The sequence below is a fragment of the Suncus etruscus genome, chromosome 1 (genome assembly GCF_024139225.1).
Source record: "Suncus etruscus isolate mSunEtr1 chromosome 1, mSunEtr1.pri.cur, whole genome shotgun sequence".
Lineage (NCBI taxonomy): Eukaryota > Metazoa > Chordata > Mammalia > Eulipotyphla > Soricidae > Suncus > Suncus etruscus.
Genome location: NC_064848.1, coordinates 146,892,430 through 146,904,901, shown reverse-complemented (window position 1 = coordinate 146,904,901; position 12,472 = coordinate 146,892,430). Strand labels below are relative to the sequence as shown.

General features: G+C 35.3%; 1 protein-coding gene across 1 annotated transcript in view; it reads left to right on the top strand.

Moving 5' to 3' along the window:
* The window catches only part of DGKI (diacylglycerol kinase iota), a 503,984-nt gene that overhangs the window by 287,413 nt on the left and 204,099 nt on the right, over positions 1 to 12,472 (top strand). Inside the window, exons 11-12 of the mRNA XM_049774493.1 lie at positions 1,846 to 1,928; positions 4,109 to 4,169. Coding sequence (XP_049630450.1) covers positions 1,846 to 1,928; positions 4,109 to 4,169 — 144 coding nt within the window. The remainder of the gene's footprint in view (positions 1 to 1,845; positions 1,929 to 4,108; positions 4,170 to 12,472) is intronic.

Genomic DNA, 12,472 nt, shown 5'->3' with positions numbered 1-12,472 from the left:
AACAGTTTCTAGAAAGAAATGGTGTCTTTCTAATTATAAGCCATGAGTTGTGCCCAGATGATCAAATATTGTAGAAGTGAATTCTGTGGTTACATAAAATGAGGAACCTGCTTTATTTTAAAGTGCTTTTGATATTTCATAATAAAAGGGCACTTCTTTTATGTTTTCTTTGTTTAATATTCCTTAAAAAGTTATCTCCCTGTGGCCAATAGAACCTTATCTGAGGATGCTGTAAAAGGCAGGGAAAAGACATTGGAATAATTGTGTGAGCATTTTGATACTTTGGTGGTAAACTTGGTGTAATAGTATGTATCAAACAATAATATTGGAACAATAATTAAAAATAGAAATAAATGAAAAATCAGTAATCACCAGAGCTGCATTGTATCTTCCATGCTAATCAGTTTAGCATTTATGATGGTATTCTGGCATGTAGAACAATCACTTAAAAACTTCCAAAATGTCTGTGTGAGAGAGAAATGTTTGACTCACACAGATACAGATATGGAAATTGAAAAAGTATCAAGAAAATTAACATTAGCCAGAAAAGTTCTCCCAATAAAGTACAAGCATGAGGCAGTTTGCATGTGTTAATTTTTTTTTTTTTTGGTTTTTGGGTCACATCCAGCAGTGCTCAGGGGTTACTCCTGGCTCTATGCTCAGAAATTGCCCCCAGCAGGCTCAGGGCACCATATGGGATGCCGGGATTCGAACCACCATCCTTCTGCATGCAAGGCAAACGCCTTACCGCTGTGCTATCTCTCCGGCCCCATGTTAATTTTTTTTGTCTTTTTTAAAATTAAATTAAATTTTTTTTATTTTCTTTTTTTAAATATATTTTTTATTTAAGTAGCATGATCATAGTTGGGTTACAGTTATAACCAGAACACCCTCCCCTTCACCAGTGTAACATTACCCCTTCCCCCCTTCTCATCCTCTGCCTGTATTCAAGACAGGCATTGTACTACAGTTATTTGTTTTTAAGTTCAGTAAGTTGTATTTTTTTTTAGGTTTTCTTTTCTTTCTTTTTTTTTTAATTTTTTAAATTTAAACAACAGTGAAATAAGTCAGAGAGAGAAAGAAAGACACAGAATGGTCTTACTCATCTATGGGTTTTAAGAAAAATGAAAGACATTCTTGCAATAATAACTTTCAGACACGAAAGAGAAAAGAGCTGGAAGTTACAGCTCACCTCATGAAGCTCAACAAAAACAGGGATGAGTTTAGTTAGAGAAATTACGTTTTGAACTATCCTAATAATGAGAATGTACAAGGGAAATAGAAAGCCTGTCTAGAGTACAGGCAGGGGTTGGGTGGGGAGGAGGGAGATTTGGGACATTTGTGATGGGAATGTTGCACTGGTGATGGGTGGTGTTCTTTACATGACTGAAACCCTTGTTAATTTTTTAATAAAATCTAACGAACCAATATAATCTGTATTTCTTATTGTACAAAGCCAATAGTAATTTTCAAAATAAACATGAATAAGTTGTCACACTAAATATTTATATATGGATTTTCCTCATTAAGTAGTCATGGTAAATTCAGTAGACATTTTTACTAAGTGTAATTGTGTTATTGCAGCATCCTTAAAACTAATTTGGGAACCAGGCTTTCTTACCTCTGCATTAAAGAGAAGAAAGTTGGGCTAATGAGTTTAAGAAATTTACCTTAAACTTCATATTGGAGACAAATCTAGGTATTTAATATGTTTTTGTCAAAAGCCTAGAATTTTATCTTTATCATTTAGAGTTTAGACATTTATTTTTATAAAAAGCTATTTTATTTTAATGAGCAACTGATACCTGGCAATTTCTTCCTATTATCATTGTTTTTCCTTTACAGGGAACCAAAGTTTTGCAGATGTTCATGTGGTACCTGAATCCACGGCAAGTCTTTGATCTTTCTCAGGAAGGGCCCAAAGATGCGTAAGTCTGAAAACACCCTCTGTGGTCCATGCTATTTTAAACAATTGAGAAGGACTGTCTGCTTCAGACTCACACTTCATAATTTGATTATTTTGTGAAACTGTTCTTAACCATATTTTAATCTATATTTTCATCTGTGCTCTCTTTGAAATTTTTATTAATGCTTTCTTCACTGGGTTAATTCATTCAACTCCTATCTTCTGGTTTATAACTCTGACTACTTACAGCATTTTTATAGTTTAATAGTTTGGTTATATATATGAAATTATTAATAAGTTTTTCTTCTTTTTCTTTTTTTTTGGGGGGGGAACACCTGGTAATGTACAGGACTTACTCCTGGTTCTGTAGTCAGGAACTTCTCTCTCTCTCTCTCTCTCTCTCTTTTTTTTGTTTTTTGGGCCACACCCGGCATTGCTCAGGGGTTACACCTGGCTGTCTGCTCAGAAATAGCTCCTGGCAGGCACGGGGGACCATATGGGACACTGGGATTCGAACCAACCACCTTTGGTCCTGGATCGGCTGCTTGCAAGGCAAATGCCGCTGTGCTATCTCTCTGGGCCTCAGGAATTACTCTTCATGGTACCCAGAGAACTACATGTGATGCCAGGGATTGGACCTAGAGTGGTTGCATGCAAGGCAGGCATCCTACCCACTATACTATCTTTCTGACCCAAATCTATCATTTTTCTACTTATGCATGTCTAAATTCAAAGAACTATATGTTCACACATTTGATTATGAGGTTGTGTCTGTATGTATACATTTAAGACAAATTGATTGATTGGTTATACCTATAATTTATACACCAGAAAAAGTGGAGCTCTTAATTTTGTGAACTTTACCTGCTATTTTTTAGAAACATTGAAATAAAGTTTAGTTGTAGGTTATGTGAACCATATATATTATGCCAGGTTTCATGGTGAAAAAGAACAGGGACATTTCTGTTGTTTGATGATTTTTAAAACCCACCTAGTTTGGATGTTTTCTGACATACAATAGGGATTAAATGATATTCCTTACTTTAAAATAAGTAATGATATTTGGGCAAAGAAACATCAACTCATAGTCACTTTTAGGAAATTAATAATATTCTCAGATGAAATGAAAAATGATATATTTTAAGCATACAGGAGAAATATTATTTCTTTCTATTATTCTCTTAACCTATGAGCATTTTTGCCACTAGAGTTTGCTATAAGACTTCTTTCTATCTGTTTTCTGTATTGAAATGTTCTAATACAAATATTCTACTCTGATTTTTATACTTTATGTTCCTTACTTTTCTTAAGATTTTTTACTTTTATTAGACTTTTGGTAGATTATTTACAGAGCATAATGAACATGGTAGCATTTCTAGAGAAAATACTTCACTTAACTACATTATGTTTCCTAGAGAGAAGCCATTCAGAGCATCACTGAAGCAGATGTGGAATCCATGTATATTTTTTGAGAACCAACATGAAGGATAAAATGCAATCATAGATTATTACTTAGAAAAAATAGAAAATAGATAAAAATTAGTAAAGAAGATATAAATAGAGGCTCAGGGTATTAGTGTGTTGAAAGAGAGAGATGGAAATGTAGATGTCATCATGCTTTGTAAGCAATTAATTTCCCAAAATCCTTATCTCTAAAAAAAGATATGGGTGGGATTAAAATTGGGAAATAACAAGTTTGGGATTAAAATTGGGAAAAAACAAGGGAAACCTAAACTAAAAAAACTAATAACACATAATAAGGAGAACTAGAAATACTGGTGGTTTCCTGCTAATGGTGTTGTTTTGTTCCCTTAAGAACTGAAGGAGTAAAATAATGGAGAGAGGAAAAATCAGGAAAATAATATGCTGATTTAGTCATAGGGCCAATTCTAGGACATCCTCAAATATCATTTTGATATAGACCATTAAAAATAATGTTTGTTCATTGGTGGTGGTAATGCCCCTCATTCATTGTCACTATTGCCTCAAATATTACTGTGAAAGAATTGTAATTCATTTCGATCACAATAAAAAAAATTAAATGTTGTTAACCTCTAACCAATTGCTGTGATTACCGGGTTGCTACTTGTGATAATATTATCCTCATGGTGTTTTACTCTCTCCTCTGGGCCAATCATAGAGATTTTCTCTGCTGTGGCTAGCTGTGTGTTTTATTTACTTATTCTTCTATTTCCTCCACAGGCTTGAGTTGTACAGGAAAGTACCAAATCTGCGAATTTTGGCCTGTGGAGGGGATGGAACGGTAGGTTCTCAAACTAGAATCTAAAGATTTTCTTTTATTTTTCCCATCTTTTATTGTCCTTGTGAGGGTTTGTTCTTCATTCTAACTTCCCAACCCCTTAACATTTCTACCTTTTACAAGAATGAGAGTCCTTAAGAGTTAGAAGTTTTGTTATCATCTTCATGGATTCATACTTGGCCAATTATGTTTTGATTGATCAGTTTTACAATGTCTGTTCTACAACCTGAGTTATTAAAATGAAGATTATAGATTAATAACTTCTTTAAAAAATACTGACTCACAAGTTTTTTGTTTTTGTGTTTCGGGCCCAACCCAGGTCTTCTTATTCTTGACCCTGGTTATAGTCACATCAGGTAATGTTCCTTGTACCCTGTGGTTGCAATGGCTCTAACTAGAGTCAGCTCCATGTAAATAAAATGCTTTAACCCTTGTACTTTCATACTATTGCTTCAGCTCTTCCATTCGTTATTAAGAAATTGTCATGGTGGTTAAGAAAGTGAATGGGCACAATTAAATTCCTGCATTTGGGTGTGGGGGTGCCAAGCAGTGTTCCGGAGGTTCAAGATCTCATTGGTGATTTTCCATCAACCAGGCCACTGGTTCAGTGGAAGTGCCTGATAATACAGTGACACTTGATCTTTGTAATGCCAGGGTTTTCCAGGCCACTGTGGCAGTGCTATGGATCTTGAGAGTCACATCTAATGATCTTGGGGGCATACAGAACTGTATTAGGTGATGCTCAGTGGATTGTATGTTGCCAAAAATTGAATTCAGGTCAGCATTGTCTCCTGGTTCTGAACTATTGCATTTAAAAATTATTATTAATTATTATTATTATTTTGGTCTGTGGGCCACAGCATGCAGCGTGCAGAGGTTATTCCTGGCTCTGCATTCAGAAATCTCCCCTGGCAGGCTTGGATACCATATGGGATGCCAGAGATCAAACCTGTGTCTGTACCAGGTTGGCCCATGGAAGGCAAACATCCTACCTCTGTGCTACTACTTTTTCTTTTATCCAAAATATTATATTTTTAATGATGGAAAATAAAGCTTTGTGATTTACCTACAGATTTTTATTAGTTATATTTGTATTTGTTTCAGCAAAAAGGATACAATTTGTCTGAAGCTTAATTTCACAGATATATTTTTCCCCCTTTAACTGGCTCATTTTTTCCTTTGTTTGTCCTCTACTTACACTGTTATATTTAGAAAGGAAAAGAATCATGACATTTAGAATCTACCATCCAATAATTTTCGGTTCTGTATTTGAAACTTATTCTCACGGTATGTAGGATTTTATTATGAACTACCTTTTGCGTGTTTCTAATCTTCCTAATTAGAATTTTTATCCTCAAAGGTAGCAATGAAATTTTTCAATTTTATCTATCAAAATACACGAGCACTTAATAGAATATTTGATGTGCATTAAATAGTAATAAATGCAATCAGGGAAATAATAAACCTAATGGTTTCTTTAGATTAATCCCCAGAGAGGGAAATATTTTCCAGTTTGGAGGAAAATTTTTACTATTCTTTGAGGTTTATAAGTACGTACTATTAACTCATGAACTTCATTATAAAGTTTCATGCTAAGGAAGCCAAACTATTTTAATTTTTAACCATGGGATCCTCAAACAATTTCAGTTAATTTTAGTTGATGGTAATGTTCTGGGGAGATATATTTAGGATATAATAGTATGAGATTTTTGAAAACTTCTTTTAGTAAGAATAATATAGAAACAACTCATCTAAGGTGATTCTGTTTCTTTCTCCTTTTTATTCTTTTCCTCTCTCTTTATCCTTCCCTCCCTTTCTCTTTCACACACATTCTTCCTAGCTCAATTGCCTCAAGAGGGATATTTAACTCAGAGTTAAACTCGCTGTTTATCTTCTTTATATTATTTATTTATTTATTTAAGTTTTTGGTTTTTCAGTCATACCCAGCAGTACTTAGGACTTACTCCTGGCACTGTACTCAGGAATCACTCCTAATAATGCTCAGAGGACATATGCAATACTGGGGACTGTGAACCCAGGTTGGACATGTGGGAGGCAAGTGTCCTATACAGTACTATTTATCACTCCAGTACTCAGCTTCCTTGTTTTAGAGTCTACATGTCATCTCATATGACTTAACACTCCACTTTTTCCTTTAAGTCTCAATGACTACAGCGGGCATGTCGGTGTCCTAAATTTAGGTTCCTAATATATATGAAATGTCCTAAGAATCTACATAAGTTACCCAGTCCACATCTTTATTATCATTGTTGATTGAGTATTTCACCATTCAAACTTCCCCCTTTATCCACGAGTCTCCCACCTCTTTCTCTGCCTTCTTCTCAGGAGATATACACACCAAGCGTTAGCCTGGTATTCTGAGACATTCTCTGCAGTTGGATAATTATTTTAAAACATGGAATTTCAAGATATAAAGGACAAAGAAGGAAGAGTACAGATAGATATAAAATATCTTTAATTATAGATTTTGATCCTAAATTCAAAAGGAAAATGAATGCCTAAAATAAAAGTGACATCTTTCCCTTGGAGGTGATTTATACTTTCAAATCAGTATTTTTTGTCAGTAGTAATTCAATCAGCTAGGAAAAAAATTTTGTTTATTATTAAGATGGAATAGATATTTTTAACTATTAGTTTAGAATATTTAAGTTCTACTTTAGAGTGGAGTCAGGGTTTATTAAGAAAAGTCATTCTGATAGATTCAGGAAGAGAAAAGCTATTGGCTTTAGGCAAATGGAGTGTCAGTCAGGCACATATTTGACATAAAGTGCTCAGTTTTTAGCAAAGGCTGTTGGAATGCTGTCACTACAGTGACAAGGTTCCAGAAGGAATCAGAAAGGAAATGTTTTTGGCTAATTATAAAATAATGTATTAATCCTTCACAAAATTTCTTTAAGTATACAAATTGTCATTTAACAGATAGATGTCTTGCATTAATTTAGGGGAAAAGTTCTTGGCTTCAATATTAGTTACTTTAATTCTATGTTATAAAGATAAAAGGTGGCAGGATGACATGACACCTATCTTCCAATCCCCAGTATTGCACTGGGAGGTGGAAGAGGCGGTACTGTTGCTATTTCTGTGACCTCTGGAAGTTCACATTTCTTGCTACTTGAAATATTTTAGACAGTTGCTATTCAAGAGAAATATAATTCAAGTCACTGTTTTAGTTTTATAATTTCAAGAAGATGCGTGAGAAGCTTAAGAACAGGTAAAATTAAATTATATGGGGTGGATATATTGGATACAGATTCATATATGGATATATAGGATACTATAGGATATCTAAAACATTATTTCAACATGCAATCAGTATAAGAATAATTAATGAGCTATTTTATGTTCACTTTGCATTGCCTTCAAGAACTGGCATGGATTTTGTTGTTTGGATTAGACACATTCCAGTGCTTAAACTCCACATGAACCAGTGGGTAGCTCTGGTCTGGTCTCCCTGTAAAAGATTTGCATCATCCTGAAGTGGTCACACAGCTACAGGTACCAGCTGACTCCTCTTTGATCTTTGGGCTATGAGAAATCAGTTGGCCCAGGAATGACCTCAAAGCCCGATGTTTACAGATGAGAAATAGTCACTCTCTGATCTTATGGTAACATGGTATCTCTCCCTTCCATGACTTCCATTTGCTCACCCATTCATTTTCCATGGCTGTCACCCTGATATACTACTAAAGATCCTGTGAAGGAGACAAGAAAGGCACAGACCCTCTCCTTAATAACTCTTAGACTAGCAATTTGGTCCCTAACTATCTTAATCTTAATATTGATCAACTAGTTTGGGTCAATAGGTTCACCTTTAACCACAAGTTTCCAAAAGTCTAGGGTTAATTTTCTGCTTATTTCTTGTTCACTGGGCTTTCTAGATGATAGCAGGTCATTTTTTGTAATTTAAATTTTTAGATGATTATAATTTAGATAATGGGGATACAAGTATTTATGTTGATATTCAAAGTTACTGCCATCACCACCCCTGAAGTACCCATAACCCACTGATATGCTCAAACCTTATGTCACCTCTGGTCCATCATTACTTTTTCTCAACTATCCTTTCATTATTTAGTGATAGGCAGTTATGCTTTTAGGGCATATACTTACCACCTTTAGCATAATCCATGTGCTTAAGACCCTCCACTTACATTCCTGCATTATATCTAGGTAACCTATTTTTGCCTCTACCCCATCTCCAAATCTAACAGTCTCAGATAAGTATTTCAGTATTCAAGGTATGTTATCAGTTGATGTTTTTCATGTCCTTGATTTGTTTCTAGATGTACTGCAGTTTAGATTCTCTTATATTAATATTTCTGCTTTTGGCTTATTTTATTTAGTATGATACTGTCTAATCTCAGGCTCTAAAAAATGCATGACTTATTTTCTTCCTAGTAGTTGCATGATATTCCATTGTGTATAGGTATCACAATTTCTTCATTTATTCATCTCTTTTGGATGTTTTGGGTTGCTTCTATATCCAGGCTATTGCACTAAGATTTGTAGTGAACATATGTGTGCATATATCTTTCCAAATGCATGCTTTTTGTGCTTGAAGGTACTTCTGGTTATTCCTAGTAGTGGGATATCTGGGTGAAATGGGAACTTCATTCCCACCTTCTTGAGAAACCTTATTATTTGCCATTGAGACTGACATTCCAACCAGGTGACACTCAGATCACAATGAATGAGAATTCCTTTTATCACCACATTCTTCCCACCATTTGTTGTCTTTGCTTTTTTAAAGTATATTCTCACTGGTATGAGGTGAGATTTTTTTTGTGTGTGTGGTTTTTGGGTCACACCCGGCAGTGCTCAGGGGTTATTCCTGGCTCCAGGCTCAGAAATTGCTCCTGGCAGTCACGGGGGACCATATGGGATGCCGGGATTCGAACTGATGACCTCCTGCATGAAAGGCAAACGCCTTGCCTCCATGCTATCTCTGAGGTGAGATTTTATTGTCACTTTGATTTGTTTCCCTGATACAAAATGATCATAAGTACTTTTTATATCTTATTGTCCATCCCTATATTCATGGAAGTGTTTATTTCTTTCTTCCCATTTTTTCATGAGGTTGTTGATTTTCTGGTTGATGAGTTTTTTGAGTGCTTCATAGAATTTTGGATGTTTGTCCTTATATATGAATGTTTTCTGCCAATTAGCTGAGTATCTCTTTAATTTACCTGAGTTATTTTGCCATGCAAAGCCTTTTGAATTTTGCATAGTTCTATATTTGTTTTCTTTGGGGTTTTGTTATTTTGCCAGCGATGAGATCATTAAAGACCCTTTTGAAGTCCAGATTGTAGCAAATTATGGCTGTGTTGTTTTTTTTTTTTTTTGTCAGAGTAGTTTATGGTTTGGGGCTAATCTTTAGCTCTTTATTCACTTTGAATTAACTATTGTGTATGGTATGAGATAAAGTTTCAATTTCTTTTTTAAGAAAGTGGTAACCCCATTTTCCCAACACCATTTGTTGAAGAGGCTTTCCTTGCTCCACTTCATGCAACCAATTCATTTTCCATGGAGTAATAGTCCACATATCTGGGGATTTATCACTGTGGTCTCAATTCTGATCCATTAATCTATAATTGTTCATATGTCTGAAAGCTAAGCACCATCATGCTATGACTTGTTATATCTATACCATGGAAGAAAAATCATATACCCTTTACTTTACAGGGAAACCATATAATTCTATATTCCTTTTCTTACCAGACCCCACTCTCTGTGTTTCAGCTTCTCTGAAGAGGAAACACTTGGCCTACTCTTGGTAGTAGTTATTGTGAATAAGTGAATGGATAACCTAAATCTATAATCTATCTCAAAAAGCTCACACTTGACTTTTGTCTTGGTTTCTTTAGGGCTGACTCTATAAACTATTAGGTGCATATGTGAATTAAAATATCAAAAGGTATAATTGCAGTGTTTGAAAAAGGCATCCATTCATGAAATACAAATGCATCTTGATGATCTGTTAGTGACAGACAGTTGCCTTGGTTTCCCTTTGATTTCTTCATGCATGTATTCTTCACTTTTCTGCCAGCATATGTATGAAGAAATAATATGCCAGCATATGATATGTCTGCTCTGTTCAAAAGAAAATCTTGCTCCTTTGTCCTGTCCACTTCTCAGTTTCTTCTAAAGTTGTTATGAGGAAGAAAAGAAGCAATTCCTCAAAATGCATTTGAGAAACATTTAGTGGCCGCTAATGGGGAGCATGGACAGGTGGTGGCAGTATTGGCCTGCTGTTGTATGTTAGGAAGGCTGCCTCAGGGACAGCCCAAAACCTGCTTATCCTTATCCTTATCCTTATCCTGCTTATCCTTATCCTTATCCTTCACTCCCGTTTACCTTCACAAAACTGAGAAAGAATTTTGAAAAATGAAAAGTAATGTGTGTCACCCAGATGTTTTGTTTCCCAGTTGTGATGGAGATGGTGACAAGTAATCTTAGGTTGCAGTTCATTTCCTTGTTGGAGTGCTGGACACACCCAGTCCCAGCCAGTGGACCTGCCATCTGGTTCCAGTAGCTAAGAGCTAGTCCCTGGTTTCCATGAAAAGCAGATTCTCCAAAATGACTGACTACGTGGAGGTTTAAGGATCCTCTCTGGAATTGTCTGCTTTCAAGGGCTCCTGCTCTTTTCAGGCTCTTTCTTTTGGAAGTTCTTTTTTACATAAAATTTATTGAAGCACCATTGTTACAAACATGTTCATAATTGAGTTTCAGCTAGAGAATGCATAGCCCCCTTCACCAGTGCAACTTTCCCGCTCTTTTGTTTTACAGAGCCTATATAGATTAACCTTTGTTGTTTTTGGTAGTCTACAAAAAAAAAATCCTCTGGTCTGAGCAGCAGTCAGAGGTGAGAGTAATTTTTGAACATGAGGATCAGCACAGTGGGGATTTTAGGATAAAAGTAGACTGTTTCTAGGAATCTAGCTTTTGTTGAAGTGAGGAATGAGAAAGAAAAGAAAAACAGCATAGTCATAGTAGCTAAAGCTAATTTAGCATTTTAATAATTTATTTAAGCACCATGGTTACAAAATGTTCATAGTTGGGTTTCAGCCATTGAACATACACTACTGTTTACGAGTGTAACTTACAAATTATTTTTCATATTTTAATTAGCATGTTTTCACATACGTCCATTGCATTGTTGGCAGAGTCTAGTACTCCAGGTGTTTTATATATCTTTTGTTAATAATTCCTGATCTTTGGCCTTTTGTACTGTTTCTATGACTTTAATGACCTTTTAGTTTTTGTTGTCATTTTTTTTTGTTGTTATTTATTTTTTTTTTTTTTTGGTTTTTGATTTTTGGGTCACACCTGGCAATGTCCAGGAGTTACTCCTGGTTCTCTGCTCAGAAATCACTCCTGGCAGACACAGGGGATCACATAGGATGCCTGGATTCAAACCACCATCCTTCTAAAGGCAAACACCCTACCTCCATGCTATCTCTCTGGCCCCTTTAAATGACTTTTTAATGCCCTTCTTGTACTACATGGAGGCATCTGCTTGGCATTGTTTGTACTTATAGCTTAGTAATTGTATTCAGCACACTCACCAGTGAAAATTTCCACCTAGCAAATGTATATCTTTATAGATCTCTGGTTGGGGTATTCCACGTTGGGAAACATTATGTTCTATTTTTCTAGAAGGTAAACACAACTTTATATTACCTGACATCCAAGCAAATTTCACAATCTGTATTTGTAATCACTGTGGAAGAGAAAGTCTAGGAACTCCATATGATCCAATTCTGCCACATCTAATGATTTAGTCTGGAGTAATGATATCACCTCTCTGTACCTCTCTGATAATCAGTAAAGTGACTGAATTTGATTAAGCAATGTCTATTTCTATAGTGCTCCAAAGATTTGAAAGTTATAATGCATTGCCTCCAGGTGATCAGGCCATATGCAGAACTTTTATTTTATTTTAATTTAAAAGCTCCTTGCACCAGAGTGGTTAACAGCTAAGTCTCAGTGTTTCACATTCCTTACTTTTAAATGCTACCTTCACTTTAGAGACATGTGCTAAAAGGCCACTGGAATCATATAACTCTCATTTTCTTTCTAAAAAATGTAAATAAAATTGCATCTATCTTGTTGAGCTGTCTTGAGGTTTAATAAGGTAATTTGTCATAGATTTTGCTCAGAACTAACACATCAAAAATAATCAGTCTTCTTGTCCTTGTGAATTTTGTGACAGCAGTTATTTTGCCTCATCTGCAGCTCACAATAGCCCGTTTAACTTTTCATATCAGCACAGGAGAGATAGGAGA